Genomic DNA, 21,522 nt, shown 5'->3' on the forward strand with positions numbered 1-21,522 from the left:
CGGCTTTTAGTTCTGGGAGTTGATATGTAGGTTCAATATTCGTGATTGAGTTTCAATAAGGGGTTTATATCTCTTCGTCGTGATTCGGCCCTCTCATAGCATATTTCGGAAGAGGGGTGACCTGTCGCCCATTTCCAAAAGTTGTTCGTCGCTGTAAGTCTCTCTAATTTCCATCTCCGACAACTTGGCCTTTTGCTTGTTCGCATACATAAACCAAAGTTCTAAACCACACGCAACAAGTAGTCCCGAGACACCAAAAGCAAGCGACAACCCAAAGCCAGTAATATAAGTCGGACTCTCTCGGTCAAGGTACATGTAGCTCCCGATTATTCCGCCCGTATTACCCATGCAAATATTAAACGCACTGCCGATCGCACGTCGCTTCGAAGGTGCGAGATTGTTCATCGCCCAGGACGCCGCTGCCGGGTAGGTTGGGTAGATGCCCATACAAGCAAGGATTATGGCAAAGAAACCGACGCCGAGGTGAGATTCCAGTTGACCTTTGAGACCGACAATGATTGAGTAACCAATGATTATAAGCAGCAGAGGGGCTGCTACGAATGGGAACCGCCAGTTGTACCGGTCCGACATATTAGAAAAGGCAACGGCGGATAACGCGCCGGCAATGTACGGTGGCACCGTCATGAGCTGCGCAGTGGTGCCTTCAAAGCCCATGGCTTCAGTGAGAGTGGGCAGAGAGAACTTAGTTCCTATAAACATTCAGGGATTGCGTCAGTCACTCAGGTCTTGAGGTAAAAGATTGGTAGATGGCTACAAACCATAGTTGCAAGCAGACTGGCACATCATGATGTATGCCAGAAAATAAAGTCTCCAATTCTTCATGACTCCAAAAACATCTTTCAACGATATACTTTCTTGCTCTTCTTTAAACTGGCCTCCTTCCTTGATGAAATGCTGAATCTCTAGATACCGGATCTCATCTTCGTCCAACCACCGAGTCGAGAGGCTTGGCGAGTCTACAAGAAGCAGGAAGGTAGAAATTCCTAGTCCAACAGTAACAAGGCCCTCGATTATAAAGATCCACCGCCAACCCTCATACCCACCAACCCCGTCCATTTTACTAATGGCTGCTGCGAGAAGACCTGAAAATGCACCAGAAAGTGCGCTGGCGCAGAAAAATGCAGCCACACGTGTACCCAGCTCACGAGGCATATACCAAAGCGAGCAAAGATAAACCGAACCGGGAAAAAATCCTGCTCTGATTTTGCATTCAATAAGAGACAATTCTGGAAGGTAGTCAAATCTTGCTTACTCGAAAATTCCCAACAACACCCGCACGGCTAACAACCCGCCAAAATTTCGTACGACACCTGTCAACGTCATGATTGTTCCCCACGATACGATCAATGTACCCAAGTATAGGGATGGCCGAGCAAAGCGTTTGAGGAGAATGTTACTTGGTACCTCTGATCATTCCATTAGAGACGAACTAGTGAGAGCAGACAGGGTCTCCTCACCTAACAAAACATATGGGATAAAGAAAATACTGAGGGCGATATTATACTGGAGCCCGGTCAAATTCAAGTCTTCCGCTAACCCTAAGGTTTTGGCATTTCCAATGTTCGCCCTATCAAGATAGGATATCAAATAGAGGATAGCAAGCATGGGGATTAGCCTCATGTCGATCTACCGCCGTCCAGCTATTAGCTCCAGTCTTCGACCAAATACTTTTGATGGAACACATACCTTCCGAATAATCTGTTTCCTCTTCTGTGGAGTATAGTTGCGATAAAAGTCTGCGTCTTCGGACGAGAGGCCCAAAACATGTATATCGTCGATAGTGGTAATTATCGCATAGTTCTCCACATTTTCGCTGCTGCATGCCTTCTCGTCATCAATAAAGTCATCTTGATTCTCGGTGCGCATTATAGCGACGATTGGTCTTATTTGGGTTGGGAATATACTGGCTGTTTGAAAGTTAGAGTTTTATATGGCAGACGGTCCTGCTATTTATTAGCAAGGAACGGCCAAAAGCATGTTAACGATTGACTTTCGATGCGTGTGGCACTAAGGCACCCCGGGTTTCGTCCAACTTTTGGACTCCGGGGCCACCGAATCCGGGGTTCAGAAACCCCAGAAACCCTGTCTAGTAGCTTTCCAGGTCCCCCGCAATTCTCCGCCGTGGCCTATCTCACTCCGTCTTGGCGGCGATTGCGAATCCGCCCTCGGAGATAAGTCTCCGTTTTTGCCAGCGGAGCTTTCCATGCCGCTACTTGAAATGGATAGCAATATCTCAAGTGCTGTGGATAAGCCTTGTTGGTTACCCCACCCCCAAGATTTTGGACTTAAATAAGATGAAGACACACAAGATTTAGTGTTTCTTACAAGCTCGCTTCAATTCGCTCGCTGTTTTTAATATTTCGCTTCACGGCTTGTCTTATTCAGCCATTACCTCGCAACGAACACAATGAGCGAAACCGGAATTTTAGATCGCCTGGCCGCTCTTGACACCAACAGCGTATCCGATGCCCTGGACCTTCTGCAACTCGAAGGGGCCACGTATGGCATACGTCCACTTTGGGATTGTCCAAAGATCGTCGGCCGCGCCAGTACAGTTAAAGTCGGCCCCAAGACGGAAGTGGCGACAGCAGCACACCCATTTGCTGGAGTCATCGATTCCATTGTAACAGATGACCGTATACTTGTTATCTCCAACAACGGCTTGGAAGGTGTCTCTTGCTGGGGCGATATTATTGCTAATGCTTCAAAGCAAAGAGGGATCCGGGGGACTGTTATTGATGGCGTGGCTCGCGATATTAATGGCAGTCGTGAGGTGGGCTACCCCGTCTATGGACACGATCTTACCATGATCAGTGGGCGTAGCCGGATGGTACAGGTTGGCGCTGGGGTACCGGTGCAGATGCGGGGTGTTACTGTCCGCGAGGGCGATTATGTGATTGCCGATGAATGCGGGACAGTTTTTATTCCGGCCGAGCGTATCGAGGATGTCCTGGACATGAGTGAAAAAATTGATCTTCGGGAGAGTTTGATGATACAGGACATACGTGATGGCAGGTCAGTGTCTGATGTTATCAGTGACGCCAAATTTCGAGCTATAAATGTCGGAACAACGACAATTGCTGCTGTTGGGCATTAATAGCCCGAGGTTTTTGTGTAATAGACCAAACCCTAGAGAATAGTACTATATGACCTGAAAATCGACTGTTTTGTGGTTGAACCCCTGGTTATCATGTACTACTCACTTTATCATTACTGTCTGGGTGGATCGTATCCCGCAAGTGGCCCATGAATTTATGTGCTTTTTATTATTAAATATAGTATATCACCCCTCTCGGGTACTCACATTCAGATTTTGTTGCATGTTCCGAGCAACAAAGACTACTAGTATTCATTATGCTTTAATGATCAGGTGTTGATCTTTGATAAAACCGGCTCCACAATTTGAAACGGAAACAATGTAAAGAAGTCTATTCACTAGTATTCGTGTACCCATCTAAAGAGAATGACGTAGAGCGGAGCTTTTGAAGGTTTGTTCATTCTGAAATTGCAAGGTTCTAGTACTAGTAATAGTCGTATTCAATATTCTCCCTTGGGGTCGGGGTTTAATACGAGTAATAGTATTGCTACCGCACGGAAGTACTCCTGCCAACGTGAGATTAAAGTTCAACGATGGGCTAATGTACTACTTGACTATGTATTAAGATTCCATCGCGGTAAGTGGGCGCCACCACGAGTGATATATAAGACTATCCACCTGGGCATGATGGTTATTTTCGTGAGATAGCCTGAGATAAAAACAATGACGTGTTCGAAAGATTCCATATTTGAAACGAAACCTCGTCCAGAATTGATCCGCGTGCCTCGGCTTGGGTCCCCTTGACTGACATGTTGGGCAACATCCTCGCATAGCCAATCATCGCAGGTAATATCTCTGGAATTAAGATTCAACAATTCTAGTGAATGGGAAAGCATCTCATAATTCGAAGACAAAAGGATCTAAACAGGTTGTGGCTGGCTTGGCATATACTAGTACCATTTGGGTACTCGCGAGCGGCATTTGGAAGCGGATTCTGGCGTTCCGTCTGGGTCCGTGCAAAGGATTGGAGGACTCCGTCTGGCATACTGCGCGTCCAATCCAACATCAAGACCAGTTTTGATGTACAGTAAATTTCTTTGGGGCAGTCCTGGGTTATCCCTTATTCCGTGAAATTGTGTTGTACAAATGGAAACTCTTTTACTTACCGAATGTCCTTTAATTAGGTAGCCATTGTGGGGTTTGAGTTTCTTCAGGAAAGTATTATATATCATTCAGTCACAGCTATTTGAAACTCACGCGATCACTTGCAACATTGCTTTGTGAAAATCTCAAGACCGCTTGGTATCGTGACTTGAATCCACACATACTGGTATCCATTATATCCATTATATCCATTATATCCATTAGTACATGAAACATGTCACTATCCATGGTCACGGAAGAGTGTGTACCCCCGCTTTTCCAAACTAGTCTCAAAATTGACGAAGAAGAAACAAGCCCCCAGGGAGCCCGATCCTCTTGGAAAGAAGATGTACATTTCCTAGGCGACGAGAATGGCAAAATTTCCTTGCGCAGCCCCCCGAGCTTTAACAACACAGATGAGACGCGCACATACCAAAAGCAACACCTAGCGGCTGCATTCCGTGTGCTAGCCCGCCAGGGCTTCGATGAGGGGGTCGCAGGTCATATTTCCCTCCGGGATCCAGGCAATCCATCACTCTTCTGGATAAACCCGCTCTCAACACACTTCTCCCAGATTCGCGTTAGCGACCTAGTCCTTGTTGGCGAGGACGGTAAAGTTCTCCCCGGCGGTGCCCAGAGTGCTATCAACGGACCCGCATTTGCAATTCACAGCGCAATACACCGTGCGCGACCGGATCTTCAGGCTGCATGCCATGCACACAGTGTTTACGGGAAGGCATTCAGTTGCTTTGGAAGGGGGATAGAAATGCTATACCAGGATGCTTTGCGGTTCTATAAAGATCTTGCGGTATATCCTCGTTACGGCGGCACTGTGCTTACAACCGAAGAGGGTGATCGGATTGCGCAGTCGCTGGGCCCGACCTGCCGCAGTGTCATTTTGCAGAATCATGGTATGATTACATGTGGACGGACAGTTGATGAGGCGGCATTTTTATTCATTGCATTAGATCGATGTTGCCATGCACAGCTGCTTGCCAATGCCGCCGTATGCCCCGGATTCGAGAAGAATTACATCGATGATGAACAAGCAGAGGTTGCACATAGGAAGAGTGGTAACTCAAATAAAATGTGGTTGGCGTTTCAACCGTATTTTGACCAGGTTGTTAATGAAGAACCGGATCTACTGCAGTAACCACCACTGTGGACCGATTGTTCTAATAGTTTTGGAGCTTGGTTGCTTGTTGTGCCGTGGGCATGCTCCATCTTTATTGTGAATAGGTTGGCCGAGGACTCCATGTCTACTTCCATAGCGGACGAATATCATGTCATTTGTAGGTTCTCTGTTCATGAGTTAGACTCATCCATGTTAAATGCTCCGAGATTTACATTTTCGTTCATGAATCCAAATAGTAAATCCTGCCCAGGATCAAAGATATCTTGAAAAATCGCCATCTGTTCAAGATCATGTGAAGTCGGGGGAATGTTCGGAAACTGTAGACTATCCTCACAAGGTTGGTGGAAAGTCACATCTTGAGGCTCGACGACCGCTAAATAGGCGTAGTTAGCACTGTAATCCATAGCCATGGGTAAATCACGATGAATTGAGACGTACTAGATAGCTCTTCAACACCCTTAGCAGCCATGAGCTTACGAATAATGCGCGCGGTATCCGCGGCGCCGGAATTCGGCACACCTAAAGCATCTAAGCACCTTAAGCTTGCAGCTAGCAACATAGATGCTTCAGTATATGCATTTCTATCGGTAGCAGATAGGAGAGATGCAGTGTTCAGAACGTGGACGGTACATGCGACATAAACGGCGTAGCCTAGGAGATAGCTCGATTTGCGTAATGGGTAGATCGATTGATAACTGAGTACAAGACTGGTAATATGTCGTGAAGCGGTTGTACATCGTCTCCACGAGAATGCTGGTGTTCCAATGGTAGCAGTTTCGCTGGGACTGCTGGATACGACGATAAATGGGCGGTGCAGCAGGACAAGAAGAGAATAGTATGTTGTGAGTAGGATTATTCGATTTGGCGCGACCATAGGTGGTGAGTCTAGAGGATCTCTTGTCCAAGGCTCGTATATCAGGTGAGCTGGCAGATTGCTGTACCATTTTGTGAGAGTATCGTCGAGGTGGCGGATCTTTTGAAGGGCTGTTGAAGCAGTAGTGTCGACACAATAAATTTTGTCGATGATCTGGGTCATTATTTGAGATAGCGAACAGAGTTCCTGAAAAACAGTGACCGAATGCGCAAGGGGAAGTGTCGATGAAATAATGCGCGCGCCTGGAGAATCACAGTCATCATAAGGCTGCCATGCCTCCAGCTCCTCATAGGTATCTAGAAAGTCCCGCGAAACGTGGACATCCTGCAGTCGGATCGTGGGCGGACGTCCAAGATACAAACTCTGGAGCTTCTCACAGACAAAAGCGCCCCAAAATACACGTCGACGAATCTCGATTTCTTCGGCATTGAACTTGTTGTGGTCAGGATGTGGCTCAATATACAGACCCAGGTCAAATACCATACGCATGGCGTACCCGGTATACAACCAACCCTTGGACGTCATGCCTCTAGCGATGAATGTTGACCCAAGCATCACCAGCGCAATCACTGTAGGTATACTCGACTGAATTATTAAACCTTCTCGTAGCAACAGCTCATCGCACCGCGCGAAAAATTGCTGACCAGCTTCCGGCCCAGGGCGCTCGGAAAATTTCGAAGCGCATGCAAAAACAGTATAAAGCAAAAGGTCAGAGCAGTATGCACCACCGCACTCTAGTTCGCGCATGAATGTCGGTCGATATGTTAGCAGAAATGTGTGATGCTGTCGGCTCCAATGAAGATCGAGAAGATGAAGCGCTAGTGCTGCTGGCACCCCCCGAATATTTGACAGACCACGCAGGCGATGTTCGCGCTGCCTTTCCATCGCTGCATTCGCGAATAGTTGGTAACGCAGCGCGTCTGTGTTGAATTGTGGATCTTCGTGGCCAAACGCTCGACTCAATCTGCTGGAATGAATCACGGAAGTTGAGCTGAATATGCTATCACTGGCGTGAGGGCTTCTGGGCTCGTCTGTAGCACAGGTTTCCTTGTCTTCGTTATGAGATATTGAACTCTGGTCATTATTTCTGTGTCCGGGGATGTGACTGGTAGCGCGGTCGAGAGCCTCCCCAGGGAGCGTAAAATTTTCTTCCTGTATGATCGGACTTCCTATATCAGCTTCAAGACCACGTAGCAGTTGCAAGTCTTCGTGTCGCTCCCTCTCGGGGTGTATCGTGCTACCATGTGACACTCGCCCATTGACAATGACCACAGAGTCGAGTAGAGCCCTTCTCTGGGCTTCATCTGCGTCCTTTAGACGCGTCAGTACATGCTCCAGTGCAGATTTCTCTCTCTCAAGATGGTCGATCCTTGCCGCAGAGGGCCTCTGCTTCCGCGGTCCACTGTGATAGAGACACACTTTGTTGTTACTTCGGCAAGTTGAGCAGGTGGGCTTAGCACTGTCACATTTGATCTTGCGTTTGCGACAAAATTCGCATGCGCGGACCATTTTGCGGAGGAGCAATCATTTCCGAGTCGAATGTTTGACCGATACGTGCAAGTGGATGCCGAACGCCCGTGGTTGTTGGGGGCCATTTCGGCTTCCCCGCACTAAATCTGAGCGCCAGGTTAGTCTTGGCGTTGCCTAACCTTCCCACAGCATCACTTATGTTGAACGCATCATGCGAGTTAGTTGAATCAAGACCCATATTTAGTGGGTCAAATAACGGAAATATCGCGTTCATTACGTACCACCAGGGTGTGGTGCAGGTGCCAACTCGTAACGGATTGTGTCGCTCCGTTTCGCGTGCCACTTAATTGGATGCCTCAGGCAGAATTTATGTAGGTCTTGTATTCCCGGATATTCAAACTAAGAGCATTTTCCATCGATTGTACACGATTGTAGGCTATTTATGGTCAATTGAGCCCGCGCAAGGATTTTGCCAGTGGTCTCTTAAGGGTAAACTAAGATTACTTTGCTCAATCTTCGGCTCAAAACAACCACACCAATGCTGGCCGCATTCCCAATTCCCAAACACACATGTTTTTTTGGACATGTGAGTTGACATCTTCTAGTTAAAATAGTGTCGCACATTGGGCGAATGTGTGGAATTACCATACGCTGAGCCGCCGTACGTCAAATACCCAGCATCGACAGATCCAGACTGAGCCTTGATATCCTGCAAGTCCCCAAACAAAAAAACAGTTTGCATGCCCATAACCATATGTTGAAGAATGTGACAATGGTACATCCATACACCTGAATCTGTAACTCGTATCCGCCAAGCTCGCCAGCCTGATGGGGTGAGAGGTTTGGTCTTCTCGCGATACCGGTATAGGATTGCGGTGTCGCGTTGGATTGGCTGAGAGGATTTTAGTCTTCTTTCGTTTTCGGTGGCGTTATATTGTCCGTCTCCTCCACCGATGTCATAAAAATGTCTGCCATGAGCATGGAAAGGGTGGGCATCTACGCCCCCATTCGTGAATGTGCCTTCGTTCTGCCAGACAATTTCCAACACTTCTCCTATTTTGGCAGGGAAGGTCCGGGTAATGTTGTCGAATCCGTCGCCGCGAGAAATGGCACGTTGATAGGTCTGGCCTGTCTGTAACATTCCGTTATAAATGTCGACAAGGTATGGGGATTGCCGGAAGCTTTCGACCCAATCGTATCCATTCTGCAGCCATATGACGTGGTCACTCACGTTCTGGTGAACGTCGATAATAATTCTGCGGGTTACTTCCTCCAGTTTCGGAAACCCATCGTCTGATTGCAGAGGCTCTAGTTCATAATCGAGCCAGCCTTGGATAGTCTTCGCTTCGGGAAGGGGTGCTGGCGAAGGCACGGTCCTAAGATCTGGAGCCTCCCCGCCCAAATAATTTAACACTGCGAAATTTGTTAAAGTCTCCGGTCTAGCTAGTGTTGAGAGTTGGATGTAGAATTGTCGTGTTCTCGCCTTTTTTAACTCAGTCTCCGACTTTGCAGCCAGAAGCACGCTGTATCTCTGGCCACTTCCAATTTGTAAAAAATCCGTCTCGAGAGGTTTGGTAAAGTGACCATCTGCTTCGATAATAGAGACGTTGTGACTTTCAATTGCAAGCGAAACAAATGATAAAGCAGTAGCCCCGATGAATCTCAGCCGATATGATAAGCCGGGTTCAATAGAGATAGAAGCCAATTCACATGAGCCGGTGCTATTGGTTGCTTGGCGACTTTTTCCATTCACAAGAATAGCACCGGTCTCTCCGCTCCATGTGAAGTTATTTGAAGTCAGGCCGTCGGTAATTTGCTTATCGGTCTCATTGAAGAAGTCAGAAAGCATAATGGTACGCTCCTCGTCGTAGTTGAAAGGCGGTGGGTGCTTTGAATCCACGACAAGTGGGCCATTCGCAGTGACGGCTTGAAAGCCAATATGAGAATGGTAAAAGTAAGTCCCTGCAGAACCCAGTTCGGGCTTGACCTCATAATCAAAGAAATGACCAGCTGGAATAGGCCACTGGCTAGCCGCTGGAGTTCCGTCGGAGAATGGAGCTGTGAACGCAGTCAAACCATGCCAGTGCTGCTCGTGTTGTCAGTATATTTCTTTTGGAATCAAACAGTCGACGAATTGCTTACAATTGTTGCATTCTCGTGCTCCATATCATTGTAAACACGGATCCAACTCACTTGTCCTTCCTTGAGCCGTAGTTCCGGACCCGGAGAAGATCCGTTGACAAGGGCCGAATATCTCATCGTGCAGGATTCTGTATAATCGTGCGCTGTCACTCGAAGAATGTAATCCGGCTGAAAAGAGTCATCGTGATGAACAGTGCGCCCAGCAGACGCTGTTGCACATCTGAGAAATAAAGGCAGGCCGACGAGTATACTCCACATGTTTCACAGCTGGTCCAGATGTAAAGGGTGTTGCAAAATTGAGTGGAAATCGTGGAAAAGGGGAACCGTCCATTTATGAAAAGCACGCGCAGCGATGTAAACTATCAGTTTAGCCCCATATGCGAAAGCCCAATCCCGATTGAGAGATTGGGATCATTGATTTTGGGATACGAGACATCGTTTCAACGTGATTGGCTGGTTGTGTAGATCTTTGAGTGTTGTATTTGGCGTCAAAGTTCACGGACTGATGTAAAGCCAGGCGCATACCGCTGTGCATAGGGCCTTCGGTGGGTTATTTGAACCCAGAAACGGCATTGACCATCGGTCCAACCAAGTGTTTTCATCCGTTGCTCCCCTGTGAAGACCATTGAGAATGTGGTTGATGATATCTGAAAGTTTCCCTGGTGGCTGGGCGCCTTACCAGCGCAAGGGACAACCGCCAAGACCAGCTGCCGGCCTGGCATTTGGGGGGAGCGCCACATGATGCCATATTAGTTCACGACCGAATCACGCCGCTAAAGGCATTTCAGTATATCATTTATCGGCAAATTTCCGGTCGTATATGGGCCGGGTGGCTGAATAATCGCAATTTCGAGGCCGCCTCAAGACGGCTACGGCGAGGACAGGTTTGAGCTCGGTCAGGAAGTATACCATCGCAGCCTAGCCATGGGGGATGTCAACCTATGCCCGGGGTCGCAAGGAAGAAGCATACTAGACAATTCATGAACACTATTCCACATGTGCACGTGTTGCATGTGTTGAATTCATTTGGGCAGATGGAGACGCGATCTCCAATCATATCACTTGGAAGCACGGGCGGTGTAGAGTCCGGGTGAATGGGGCAGAGAGGCGGTGAGCCAGCGCGATGACTGATTACTCAACGCTGGCTCGTGTTTCAATGTTCAATTTGCACTTTGCATCTTGAGTGTTCAATATTTGTAGTGTTAAAAACCGGTTCTGATGTGTTTTCCGACGGTGCGGAAGGCATTTTAACCATCGACCATTCCCCCATTGAACAAATGCCGCTATGACGGAGAAAAGAAGAAGAAAGACAGGCTGTCTAACATGCCGCAGTCGACATGTCAAATGCGACGAGAGGAAACCAGAGTGCGAACGTTGTGAGAAAGCCAATGTTGAGTGCGCAGGTTATGCAGAGAAACGACAATTGAAAGTCCGATATCCGGGGCAAAGTACGGCAAGCACAGAGAATGAGAATCGCGGAGGGGAAGCACGAGAGAGAGCCCCTTCTCAACCTCTTCAAGTTCCTCAATGTGTCCCACTAAAGACTTTCGAAGAGAACCTACACTTGGTGCCTTTTCCTATCAATTCAAATCAGGTTCATCGGCCTCACTCGCGTGCCCGCGATCTCTTGGGTTATAACCAGTACGTTTCCCGAACTTTGTCCATATTGTTCTCACCAAAAGCCTTGCACTTCTGGAAAGACTTTCTGTGCCAAGCTGCCTGGGAACAAGAATGGGCATTTGATACTATTGTTGCCCTTGGCTCCATGCATCGTGCAGCTCTCCTACTTTCTCAAGAAGGCGGAAATTGTCGCGAGTACGGTCTAGACACAAAGATCGCTGCAATCCAAACGTACATCAGAGCCCTCGAGGGACTATCGTTGGATTTGCGTGGCAGGAATAGTCCCACGCCACTGGCGGTAGGGGTACTTGTTCTCATGGCCTATATTGAAGTACGTCTCCCACTCTCAACAACGGTAGATATTGGTATTAATAGCTCGTGGTAGTGCTTCTTAGGAAATATTCCTGCTGCGATTCGCCACATTCAAGTCATCCAGTATTACTCATTTACTATGAAAGCCGATGAAAGTTACCCTGTGGATGATTTTGTCTCACCCATCGAGTCATCTATCCGTGACTTAGAGCTCATCTGTCGTATTGTGAGACCCTTCCCAAGCCCATTAGAGCCTATTTCATTATCGAATGCAGAAAAGTCAACTGTGAACCTCCCCTTTTCTTTCTTTGGGTCAGTGGCTGGTTCATCCTCAGGGATACTTCAGCAACTACTTGAGTTCACATGTGCAGACCTCGACCTGAAGCATCTTGTGTGGTGCGTTTATGCAGCCCATTACAAGACCGTCTCCAAAGAGAAAGTTCTGGCCTTCCTGAAGGCCCTTGATAATTGGAGAACAAATAACTTACCAGCTTTGGACAACTTAGAACCAGAGCATTTGCTACCAAGCCACCAAAATTCCTCATATCAAAATCTGGGGAAATTGGAATTCCCGCCACCATGCTATAGCAATCTCCCCGAAGATTCCTGTTTGCCTCTGGCGTTATATACCTTCTACAGGGCACGTCTTCTCTGGGCGTTGTGCCTTCTAGGAGACCCAAAAGGCGAACTTGAATTGGAGACTTATTTTCATATATACCAGTTCCTTCGTTACACGAGAACCGCTTTGATCAGCCCAAACCACTCTAAATTCAATAGAAACCCGTTGTGTGAGAATCTGAGAATTGGATTTTCGCCCTTGCTTTATCTTGCGGGGCGTTGCTGTCCTACGGCATCGTGGCTTCGCTGGATCATTCAGGAACTCGAAGGTATCAAACATGAGGGTGTCTTCCAAAGCAAGGCATTCGCGACAACTCTTGACATTCTCCTTTCACTGGAAAATAAGAACATTTGTACTTGGAATCCATCTTTTTTTGGGCATAAATTTGTGCCCCCCGGCTCTCGGATAGTCGCTTTATTTGTTCCTGGTCTTGATGGCCGAAGCTACGAAGCATACTTTGCTCGGCCCGCCGAGACCGCAGACGATACGAAAGGGGATTTCATAGTTTCCAAGGTCGCTCGCTGGTCAGATGCGACAGCAGAAACAAGCCCTGTCAGCCAAGACTATAAAGCCCTTCAACAGCTATTTTCCAGAGAGTGGCTCATGCAGCAACCCTTGGTACGGAAATGGGTAGCATGGAGTTACGATTCTGAATTTGACTTCAATAAAGTGATTCAGGATCATATTACTGGTAATCGCCTTTTACTCGACACTGAGTCGATATAATGAACAATATGTAGTACATAAGCATGGCTATTTTTCTTTTGGTATCACAACATAATCAGAGAATTATTTCGCTCATTTTCCAGGGACCCGTAGACCCCGGCTTCCAAATCAGTAAAATCCCTCTCGATGGATTTTCTCTAACATCACGCCAGCGGCGCGTAACCCTTCCACTGCCGAATCTGCAAAGCCATTTGGCCCACAAATAAGCGCATCCTTCTTTTCTGCATTCAGTTTCCAATATTCCTCCGTAATACGGCCAGGATGAAGATGGATGTTCAAGATTCCAATGTCTGTTGCATTCAAATTGACACCTTTTATATTCGTGAATATATCGATTTTGATCTGTATTTTGGGTGGTAGTCTCGAAACCAGGTCATGCAATAAACGGACCATCACGACGGGCTCTCTCGTCGACAACGCTAATGTGATGGTCTTTCTCGGTGGTGCCTTCATGTTAAGTGCACTCAGCATTGACAAGAAGGGCGTGATGCCGATTCCTCCAGCTACCCATAAAGTATTGGATGCTGTTTGGCTGATGTCAAATTCCCCGGTGATCCCAACGATTTCCGCTATTACAGTCCTTTCCGGCCTGTAATTTGATCCGTATGCGTGATTTGCTTCTCTCAGAAGATCAAACAGAGCACCTGTCACCGTGCCCCCTTGTACCTCACGCATGGTCAATTCGAACCAAGAGATGTTCCCTAAATCGTGGGCGCTGGATACAGTCCATGTACGCACACGATCATCATTCAGAAGACTTGGCTTGGCATTGGACATATGTTGATACTGCGGTGGTCCAATCCAGTTCATGAAGTCTAAAACAATAGCCTGTCCGGGTCGGATGGATAATTTCTTCGCACCCGCATTCGAGTGAATCTTGAACCTGAAGACAGCAAGATTATCAGACAGTTGAATAACACTGTCCAATTCCGCTTTATGTGCGTTGTAATCGTTACACTCGGTCCCATACTCCTCAATGAGATATTTGACCTTCGGACTGTATGGACTTCGCTCCACATGAATATCTTCTTGCTGTCGAAGAGGCAAAGCATTTTCGATAAATCTGAATCCTGTCACTTTAATCAAAGTCACCGCTGACTGCCCTTTCATAATTTTGAGGGCATCCTGCCCTACTAAATTTTCAGCTGTGCCTGTCATATACAGGACATCTCCTGTTGTGAATGAGGGAATTGTCAAAGCAGCCAGTCCTGTTGCTTCGATGTTGCCAAGGCTCGATAAAAATCTGTTCCCCGAGTAGTCTGGAAGCACTATAGTTCGGCAGTCAGATGGCCTCACTCTCATAAATCCCGGTAAACCGCTTCGAGCATTCATTCCAGCATGCGAGGAAAACTTCGGCCCTACAGATCCCTCTGACAGGTACAAGGATCCGACGAAGGCTGTATCCGCGATTGAAATAAAGTCAATGACATTTTGAGGCAACCTTTCAGATTCCCAGAGATTTTCAATTTGATTACTGACCACCGGCCGTGCATCAGGGAATGGGACCAAGTTATAGACATTGATGTATTTCGGGCAGTTACTATTATAATAGTTGTTATTATTTTCCTTTGGGGGGAGGTTCGTCTTGTTCTTCGCATTTTTGAATGACCAGTGAATGCTGCTTCGATCTGGCATATGCTGAACCACTTACCCTAAAGCTTGGTTGACATTTATATCCAATCGGACGCTAAATTTTGTGGGCTGACAGATATTCATGATCTGTCCCGCGAATTTGTTGCGTCGTCGAGTAGAAAACTCTATACCGAGCCCAGCAGTCAAGAATCTGTCAGCATTTCCGCGGGTTGAAAGCTCGGCCTTCTTCCACGCCGACGCCGTATCTTGGAATGGATCTCCATCCCATAATTGCGCCGTGATTGATAATGTTATGGGATCTGGACTTTCGATAAAGCCGATGCCACCCCTTTCACCAGTCAGAATTGACGCCCAGGGACGACCATTCTCGTCAACAGTAGTAATGGGAATCAGCCTGAGATTTGAAGTATGAAATATACGGTGTTGCTCAGGCATTCTTTTCGCAACATGAATCCAGCGGTCGCTGACAGCATCTGAAAAGCCAAAGCGACGTTGTAAACCTATCTGGCTGGGATGCCATCCTTCAAGGTCGCTCGCCATGTTAGACGTCGTAGATTTGTGAATGATGTCAGCTCGAGTATTACGTTTTGAACAGAAGAAATCAAAAATAGACGATGAATGATATTCGTGTAGAAAACAAGATAGGATCAAGGAATAATATCAGCCGGAAAGGTGAGTTGCGTTTGATTTATGGAACATTCGCACGCTCCGCGCTATAAGGCTACAGTAGCATAGGAGAGATGGTCTCGACAAAAGCCGCCCGACGTAGGAAGTGTACCTCAGGTACTGCTCTCGCCCTTCTCGAGTGTCTCGCGTGTCTCGGGTATCTCGGGTATCTCGCCTAAATCGGCAAACTCGCCTTTTTGCCTCGATGATCAAAGGAATGATGTGGGATGACGACAGTCATTCTGGCTATTTCCATGACAATTCTCATATTTAGAATGCCAGTGCGGCCTAATGTTTTGAGCACTTAAGAAATATAAAGTCTGAGCACTTCTCTGGCTTAGCACTTCAAGTTCAAGTTCTCATCTCAACTTCGCAGGATTCAAAGTTTGTCCCGCTTCCTCTCCAATCACCTAGTATTCTTGCCCAACTCAATAGCAATATCCAACATGACTTCTCAAGAGAACATTCCGGTTTATCATTATCTTGATATTGGGCGCCTCGGACGTGGTGAAGTTGTCAAGTGAGTCCATCGTCCGCTTGTCCCACATATTTCTTGGCATTTGTGCCCAAGCGTCTTGGAAAAACTTGCCACTTACAATGTTCAACTCAAAGCCTCTTTCTGAAGGATGCTGGAATCGAAGTGCACCAAGCCCGTTATCCTTGGGATGCTTCGTGGTTGCAACAAAGCGAGAGTCTGAAGAAGCAGGGTATCACTCGTACTGGCAAGGTGCCTTCGCTCGAGTACAAGGGCCAAATACTCACGCAGGTAAATTCCAATTTTGATTAATTTATACATTCTCGGCTCACAACTTGAATGTCAGCATATTCCCATCTTAAGATATCTTGCTCGCGATCTTAACCGTTACGATGGGGATACAAACTGGGAGAAATATATTGTCGACGCTGTTTCGGATATCTACATTGACTGGCGGGTATGTATCAACTCCGAAATCCAATAGTCCCGTCACCAAGGCTGATTGCACAGGCAAAATGGGCTGCAAATCTGACGGAAGCCAGTGCTGAGTATAAAGACCAATACGTGGTGGAATATTACAACCTGGTAGCTCAGTACTACTCTGATTACGAAGGGCCATATCTTCTGGGTGAAAGGATCACCTATGTCGACTTTGCCATTTTCCAATCTATGGATAATGATGAGAGAACAGGAACCCTTCCGGTATGCTAAGCCAGACTTGATATCTTCTGTAAATACGAAGAACGAAACTTCACTGTGGTAACCTTTTGCTGACTGTCTCCTGCGAAGCTGGTACTTTCGGAGGCGCTGGTTGGATTCAGAAAGGCATTCGCGGCTAGGCCCAACATCGCTCAATACATCGATGTAAATCGACATGACCAGTAATAGCCCGTTGGTGGTTCTCTTATTCATGTATTGTTACTCCCAACCCTATTTCAGAGGACTTCATCGAATCATAGTTACGGACATATTACGTTCGAAAGTTCCCAAATTTCATAATTTCGTTTGAAATTAAATTGAATCATTTGATCCCGAGGTAAAAACTGCTAATTAGTTTTCAACTGCCAAGGCTGTGACGTAGTCCTCCCAGACCTTCCGAATGTCGTTCTTGTAGATGAAGTCCTTGTTACCACCCAGAATGTTGTCGACTCTAGCTTGCAGAAATTCATCAAGGTTATGTGTCTTCAATTTTGTCTGCTGTTGCATTTTGTCGTGATTATTGTCGATGTGTTCGTACCTGGCCGACAAGGAAGGTGGTGAGACGTTGAGTTTTTACGCTTTGAAGCTATTGTCCGAGATAACTCACATTTTGTGATAATAAGGGCTCCTGATACGATCGAAAATGTCGAGCGCACCTTGAATAGGACTATCCGACAACCTCTTTTCCTCGAGGGCACGTGCCAGAATCCATCCATCCTCCATGGCAAATGTTGCTCCGGATCCAAAGGCACCTATGAGAGGTCAGAGAAATTTCCACAAGCATGATCCGACCTTTTCAGTCTATTGCTTGCCTTGGAGGGGATGGCTCGCGTCGCCGATGAGAACCACCTTGCCCCATCCGGTTACACGTTCTAGGCGAGGTCCGGCATATCCAGCAAACTCCCTCCAGTGTCCCTCGGGAACAACCGCAACCGCATCCCTTACTCGCTTATCGAATTTCTGATAGAGAATCAGCAAAATATATTCTCCGTAGACTATAAATACTCATTTCATAGCATACCGACACCCGTGATGCCACTTTGTCATTGGTAGCCGATATTCCCCAAGGAACCGTCAACCCAGGAGCCTCGGGCTCTGTGTATGATCGCACCGTTATCTCGAAATATGGATCAGGATTTTCCGTTTCATCATCGACATCAGAGAAGTATACGTGACCATTTTGGCCCCACCACCAGGCAGTCGCATCAGTGACATCTGGGATATGGGTGAGAGATGACTTTTGAATAAGTACACGCCAAGCCGTGTTGCCTGTATTTCAACGAAGGGAAAGATTCGTCATCGGAGGTTATTACAACAGCGAAGGGATTTTGCAACTGACCCGTGAAGTGAAGTTCATGGTTGGGGAAGAGGATTCGTCGAACAATCTATCAGGTAATCTAAATAAATTATATTGTGAGATGAGGAGCAACAAGAAGAACACACCGAGCGTATGCCATCAGCGCCAACAACAAGATCCGGAATCACTTCTGTTCCATCTTTGAAATTTAAACGCACTCCACCATCCGGGACACTTTCCAATGACACAAGCTTCTTGTTATAAACAATGGTGTCGGGAAGCACCCTAGCCAGGAGAGCTGACTGAAGACGAGTTCTGCGGGCCCGGATAGATCCACGGACATCACCAGCTGAATTCTCCGGCTGCTCCTGAAGTCTCAGAACCTTACCAGTATGGCCATTTCTGTTTTTTGGTGTCAACCGAGCTGTACCTCGAGGCCATTTATTTGCTATACCAACCTCTGGTAAGTATTTGCTTGTGGCCCTCCTTTGACTCCGTCACTTGCTTCAAGAAGGTCCAGGATTTTCCATGCATTCGTGCTCAAGCTAATCCCAGCGCCAGCTTCTCGGGGCTCGGGGCTTTGCTCGTAAAGTGTCACATGAAAAGATGGAAGCTCAGATAACGCGATGGCAGTAGCAAGTCCCCCGGGTCCGCCTCCAATAATGGCGACTGTTGTCAGTGATTTCGCAATCATGATATCCTAGAGAATGGACTCAAATAAATATTTCCTCTTTTCTGCAGTGTACAAAAGCCGTACTAAGGGAGTTATGAGAGACCTGAAATTAAATTAATTCCGGTTTGTAAATGAATGTGTCCACACCTCAACTTATGAATGCCTCAATTAGCGATCGTAAAGAGGCTTACTATCACGTCACAGTGGATCTCGAAATCGTGATATCCAGGAGAAAGGATTCGCAAACGTGAAATAGGAAGCCTTCACTTCATTGGTTGTTCACGAAAGGCACTCCGAACGCTTTAAAACCTAGGCCTAGACTTCAGAAGGACCTGCAAATTAGGCGGAAAAGGGCTTGTTGAGTAGCCAATTATTTATTATTGCAATATAAACTAAAATCAGTCTGACCGGGCCCCTTCAAATGTACTCCGCCCACGTTGATCATGACTTGAATCTAGCAACTTGAAGGCAGAACCTTGGAAGTGTCAATAATAGATGGTTCAACCCGATCGGACTTTACATAGTTGCGGTCGGAAATCTACTATTTCCCACCCAGAATACAAACGAAAGTATCTACAGGGCAAGTATAGTAGTTCTGAGCAGAAACTTACATCCCAGGCGGAATGGCGAAGTTAAACTTGAATTCGTATCAATAAATATCTGGTAGAACACAGGGAAAAAAGTTTTTTTTACAGTCAGTCCAAAAAGTATTTCCTTGGCAATATCTGATTTCCAACGTGCTGTTAACCATACTTATTAAGAAGCTGCAACTTGAATGTGTTCTTATAGTACGGTCCTGACATGAATATTAGTTACATACCATACAAGTACGAGTAATTCAAAATAGCACGGTCGTTCGACTTTCAATCTATCAACAGCAATATATTCTTCAATGGTGTCTCTTTGGACTATATACCGAGATAATTCTTTGGTAGGCTTTAATATGCTCTTTGTAACCAGTCAATATTATAAGCACCCCGAAGGAAAACATTCAAATATTCTCCTTGATGAATCTAATCCACAGAAAGTAACTTCACTGGTAAGCTGGTTTCTACAGTAACGCTCTCTCCATCTATTTTTACATTCACTTTGAAATCTAGCCCGTGCGTATGGCGAATGCTATGGGTTGTGAAATCGGGATATAGACGAGGCGTCGGGTAGAGCCGCTTATTTCCCGAAAGCATACCAAACTCATTCATAGTAAGCTGAAACATATCACCGAGATTTAAAGGTTTGTTCCCTTTCCCAGTAGATACGACCAAAGGACTCTCAAGTAATGAAAGCATTTTATCCAGTCCAAGATTCGAGGTTTTAGTATGTGTATCACAGTGGCGTCGGGTATGTTCAGGATTCGATGTGAATCGAATGTCTGTCGTTGCTCGAAGGAAAATTTTGATAGAGTCAACTCTAATCTCACGCACAATATCTTTTATATCGTCACTTGTCTTTTCTGGTAGAGGATCAAACTGTACAGAAATTCGAAGGGGTTCCGGGTCGCTAAATCGAATTGACATCGGAGATGAGACAGTCATATTGAAATAGAATTCGGGCACTTTAGATGAACGAAGCAGGTTCCGTGTTTTCTGATGTAGTGAAAGTGTTGCATCTTTCATTCCAGGTAATAGTCGTTGGCTTTGTACCTTTGCCTCAGACTGGACTTGGCGTATTTGATATTCTTCGATGGTTTTCGTCGAAGAATATCGAATCTTGAAAGGCCATGTTATCGCGTGGATTTTGACATGACCCGCAGATTTATAACGCAGTGTAGCGACAAGAAAATATTTGACCTCCGCTTGTGCCGATTCCACATTTCCAAACATGCTCAAATTCCCGGATGCGAAGGGTGGAGGCAACTTTTTGTGGTCCGGGTGGTCTGGATTATCCACTGGTAGGTGACTGGTCACCTTGGTGTAAACATGATAAGGGTGTTTTTTAGGTCTTTCAGGAATTTTGATAGAGAATTCAAAGTTGAGTTTTTCGTCACTATCATGAGGTAGGTGAAGTGGTCCGTTGTGGATTAGAGTCTCCTGTGACTCGAACAAAAGGATATGCTCTGCATAGGTTTTTTTATGATTACTATGAGCTTTTCCGCCAGTCCTAATACTAGTCTCCATGCGGCCGACCAGATCAATCTTGACAGTCGCTTCCGGGGTGATGATACTGGCACCGCGCACAAGGTTTCCAATGATGTTGTCTCCTGGTGCAAAAATCCAGTTTTCCGGTGCCGCGACGTCGAACTTGAAATCATCCTCGGTGGCCTCGGGGGTAACAGAATTGTGCATCATCTTGTCTTCGAAGCCGTTAGGAGAACTTGTCCGCATTTTCGACAGGATTTTCAAGATCCAATAAATGGTGACAAATTTAGCCACATGGGGGCCAAATCTAATTTCAATGATCTGCAGAAGGGTGAAAGGATCAAAGCCACTGAAACCACTGCTCCTGACTGCCAGGAGAACTATGTTTAGCATGCGTCTAGTGAAAACTACGCCACCCGGAGTTTGACTAATTACACCGGCAAAATCCTAGCCGTGCCGTCGTACAACGGGGTATACCGGCCACCCCGGACAATGCGCTAGTGAATACATTGATGCCTGCATCTGCCTGATTTTAGACCCGCAGAAAACAATAATACCTGAATTACTATGTAGCTGACCATAAGTGGGCTAGGGCGCTATAAAAAAAAGCTATTGAGACTTTACAAAATCTGCCCTACCCACGACCACTTTTTATAAACTTTTAACACCAATCGATAGAGCAGTTTTAAGCGTTGGAGTGGAGATCATTAACGGTAGAAAAGAAAGATAATTATAGCACGAGCCTGGGCAGGGTCTACTTAAAAGACAATTGTGTTAAAACAGAACTCGTCTCCGAGTGAGCTATATCTGCTAAAGATCTTCAGCCCTAGAGTTGGCCTCAACCAGGCTTTTAAGGGCCGCCAAGAGCACCAGGATTTTGATGAACCAACATACCCAAATCTCCCTTGATGGCATCTTTCACAGTTCATCTTGGCAGCTTCTTGG

General features: G+C 46.4%; 10 protein-coding genes across 10 annotated transcripts; 4 read left to right on the forward strand and 6 right to left on the reverse strand.

The window, feature by feature from the left end:
* Positions 1-93: 93 nt before the first annotated feature.
* N7478_012604 (uncharacterized protein) lies at positions 94-1,887 on the reverse strand (the record flags this gene model as incomplete). The annotated part of the gene is made up of 5 exons (XM_056928818.1): positions 94-710; positions 780-1,126; positions 1,274-1,427; positions 1,479-1,647; positions 1,708-1,887. 5 exons carry the CDS (start codon positions 1,885-1,887, stop codon positions 94-96), a joined length of 1,467 nt encoding a protein of 488 aa, XP_056773376.1.
* Positions 1,888-2,428: 541 nt separating this feature from the next.
* On the forward strand, positions 2,429-3,118 carry N7478_012605 (RraA family protein; the record flags this gene model as incomplete). The annotated part of the gene is made up of 1 exon (XM_056928819.1): positions 2,429-3,118. The coding sequence occupies one exon, from the start codon at positions 2,429-2,431 to the stop codon at positions 3,116-3,118; it is 690 nt and encodes a 229-aa protein (XP_056773377.1).
* A 1,318-nt stretch (positions 3,119-4,436) lies between these two features.
* On the forward strand, positions 4,437-5,354 carry N7478_012606 (uncharacterized protein; the record flags this gene model as incomplete). Its single annotated transcript, XM_056928820.1, has 1 exon — positions 4,437-5,354. The coding sequence occupies one exon, from the start codon at positions 4,437-4,439 to the stop codon at positions 5,352-5,354; it is 918 nt and encodes a 305-aa protein (XP_056773378.1).
* A 152-nt stretch (positions 5,355-5,506) lies between these two features.
* N7478_012607 (uncharacterized protein) lies at positions 5,507-7,719 on the reverse strand (the record flags this gene model as incomplete). The annotated part of the gene is made up of 2 exons (XM_056928821.1): positions 5,507-5,709; positions 5,775-7,719. 2 exons carry the CDS (start codon positions 7,717-7,719, stop codon positions 5,507-5,509), a joined length of 2,148 nt encoding a protein of 715 aa, XP_056773379.1.
* Positions 7,720-8,281: 562 nt separating this feature from the next.
* Positions 8,282-9,939, reverse strand: N7478_012608 (uncharacterized protein; the record flags this gene model as incomplete). Its single annotated transcript, XM_056928822.1, has 2 exons — positions 8,282-9,766; positions 9,823-9,939. The coding sequence occupies 2 exons, from the start codon at positions 9,937-9,939 to the stop codon at positions 8,282-8,284; spliced, it is 1,602 nt and encodes a 533-aa protein (XP_056773380.1).
* A 1,168-nt stretch (positions 9,940-11,107) lies between these two features.
* Positions 11,108-13,099, forward strand: N7478_012609 (Zn(II)2Cys6 transcription factor domain-containing protein; the record flags this gene model as incomplete). Its single annotated transcript, XM_056928823.1, has 2 exons — positions 11,108-11,773; positions 11,828-13,099. The coding sequence occupies 2 exons, from the start codon at positions 11,108-11,110 to the stop codon at positions 13,097-13,099; spliced, it is 1,938 nt and encodes a 645-aa protein (XP_056773381.1).
* Positions 13,100-13,207: 108 nt separating this feature from the next.
* On the reverse strand, positions 13,208-15,232 carry N7478_012610 (putative oxidoreductase, FAD-binding; the record flags this gene model as incomplete). The annotated part of the gene is made up of 2 exons (XM_056928824.1): positions 13,208-14,639; positions 14,751-15,232. The coding sequence occupies 2 exons, from the start codon at positions 15,230-15,232 to the stop codon at positions 13,208-13,210; spliced, it is 1,914 nt and encodes a 637-aa protein (XP_056773382.1).
* Positions 15,233-15,804: 572 nt separating this feature from the next.
* Positions 15,805-16,718, forward strand: N7478_012611 (glutathione S-transferase; the record flags this gene model as incomplete). The annotated part of the gene is made up of 5 exons (XM_056928825.1): positions 15,805-15,878; positions 15,971-16,124; positions 16,180-16,290; positions 16,344-16,535; positions 16,623-16,718. 5 exons carry the CDS (start codon positions 15,805-15,807, stop codon positions 16,716-16,718), a joined length of 627 nt encoding a protein of 208 aa, XP_056773383.1.
* A 165-nt stretch (positions 16,719-16,883) lies between these two features.
* On the reverse strand, positions 16,884-18,523 carry N7478_012612 (uncharacterized protein; the record flags this gene model as incomplete). Its single annotated transcript, XM_056928826.1, has 7 exons — positions 16,884-17,070; positions 17,140-17,284; positions 17,402-17,492; positions 17,554-17,801; positions 17,872-17,917; positions 17,976-18,231; positions 18,288-18,523. The coding sequence occupies 7 exons, from the start codon at positions 18,521-18,523 to the stop codon at positions 16,884-16,886; spliced, it is 1,209 nt and encodes a 402-aa protein (XP_056773384.1).
* A 992-nt stretch (positions 18,524-19,515) lies between these two features.
* Positions 19,516-20,823, reverse strand: N7478_012613 (uncharacterized protein; the record flags this gene model as incomplete). The annotated part of the gene is made up of 1 exon (XM_056928827.1): positions 19,516-20,823. One exon carries the CDS (start codon positions 20,821-20,823, stop codon positions 19,516-19,518), a length of 1,308 nt encoding a protein of 435 aa, XP_056773385.1.
* Between the last annotated feature and the right edge of the window lie 699 nt (positions 20,824-21,522).

The sequence above is a fragment of the Penicillium angulare genome (genome assembly GCF_028827245.1).
Source record: "Penicillium angulare strain IBT 27051 chromosome Unknown utg000011l_segment0_segment0, whole genome shotgun sequence".
Classification (NCBI taxonomy): domain Eukaryota; kingdom Fungi; phylum Ascomycota; class Eurotiomycetes; order Eurotiales; family Aspergillaceae; genus Penicillium; species Penicillium angulare.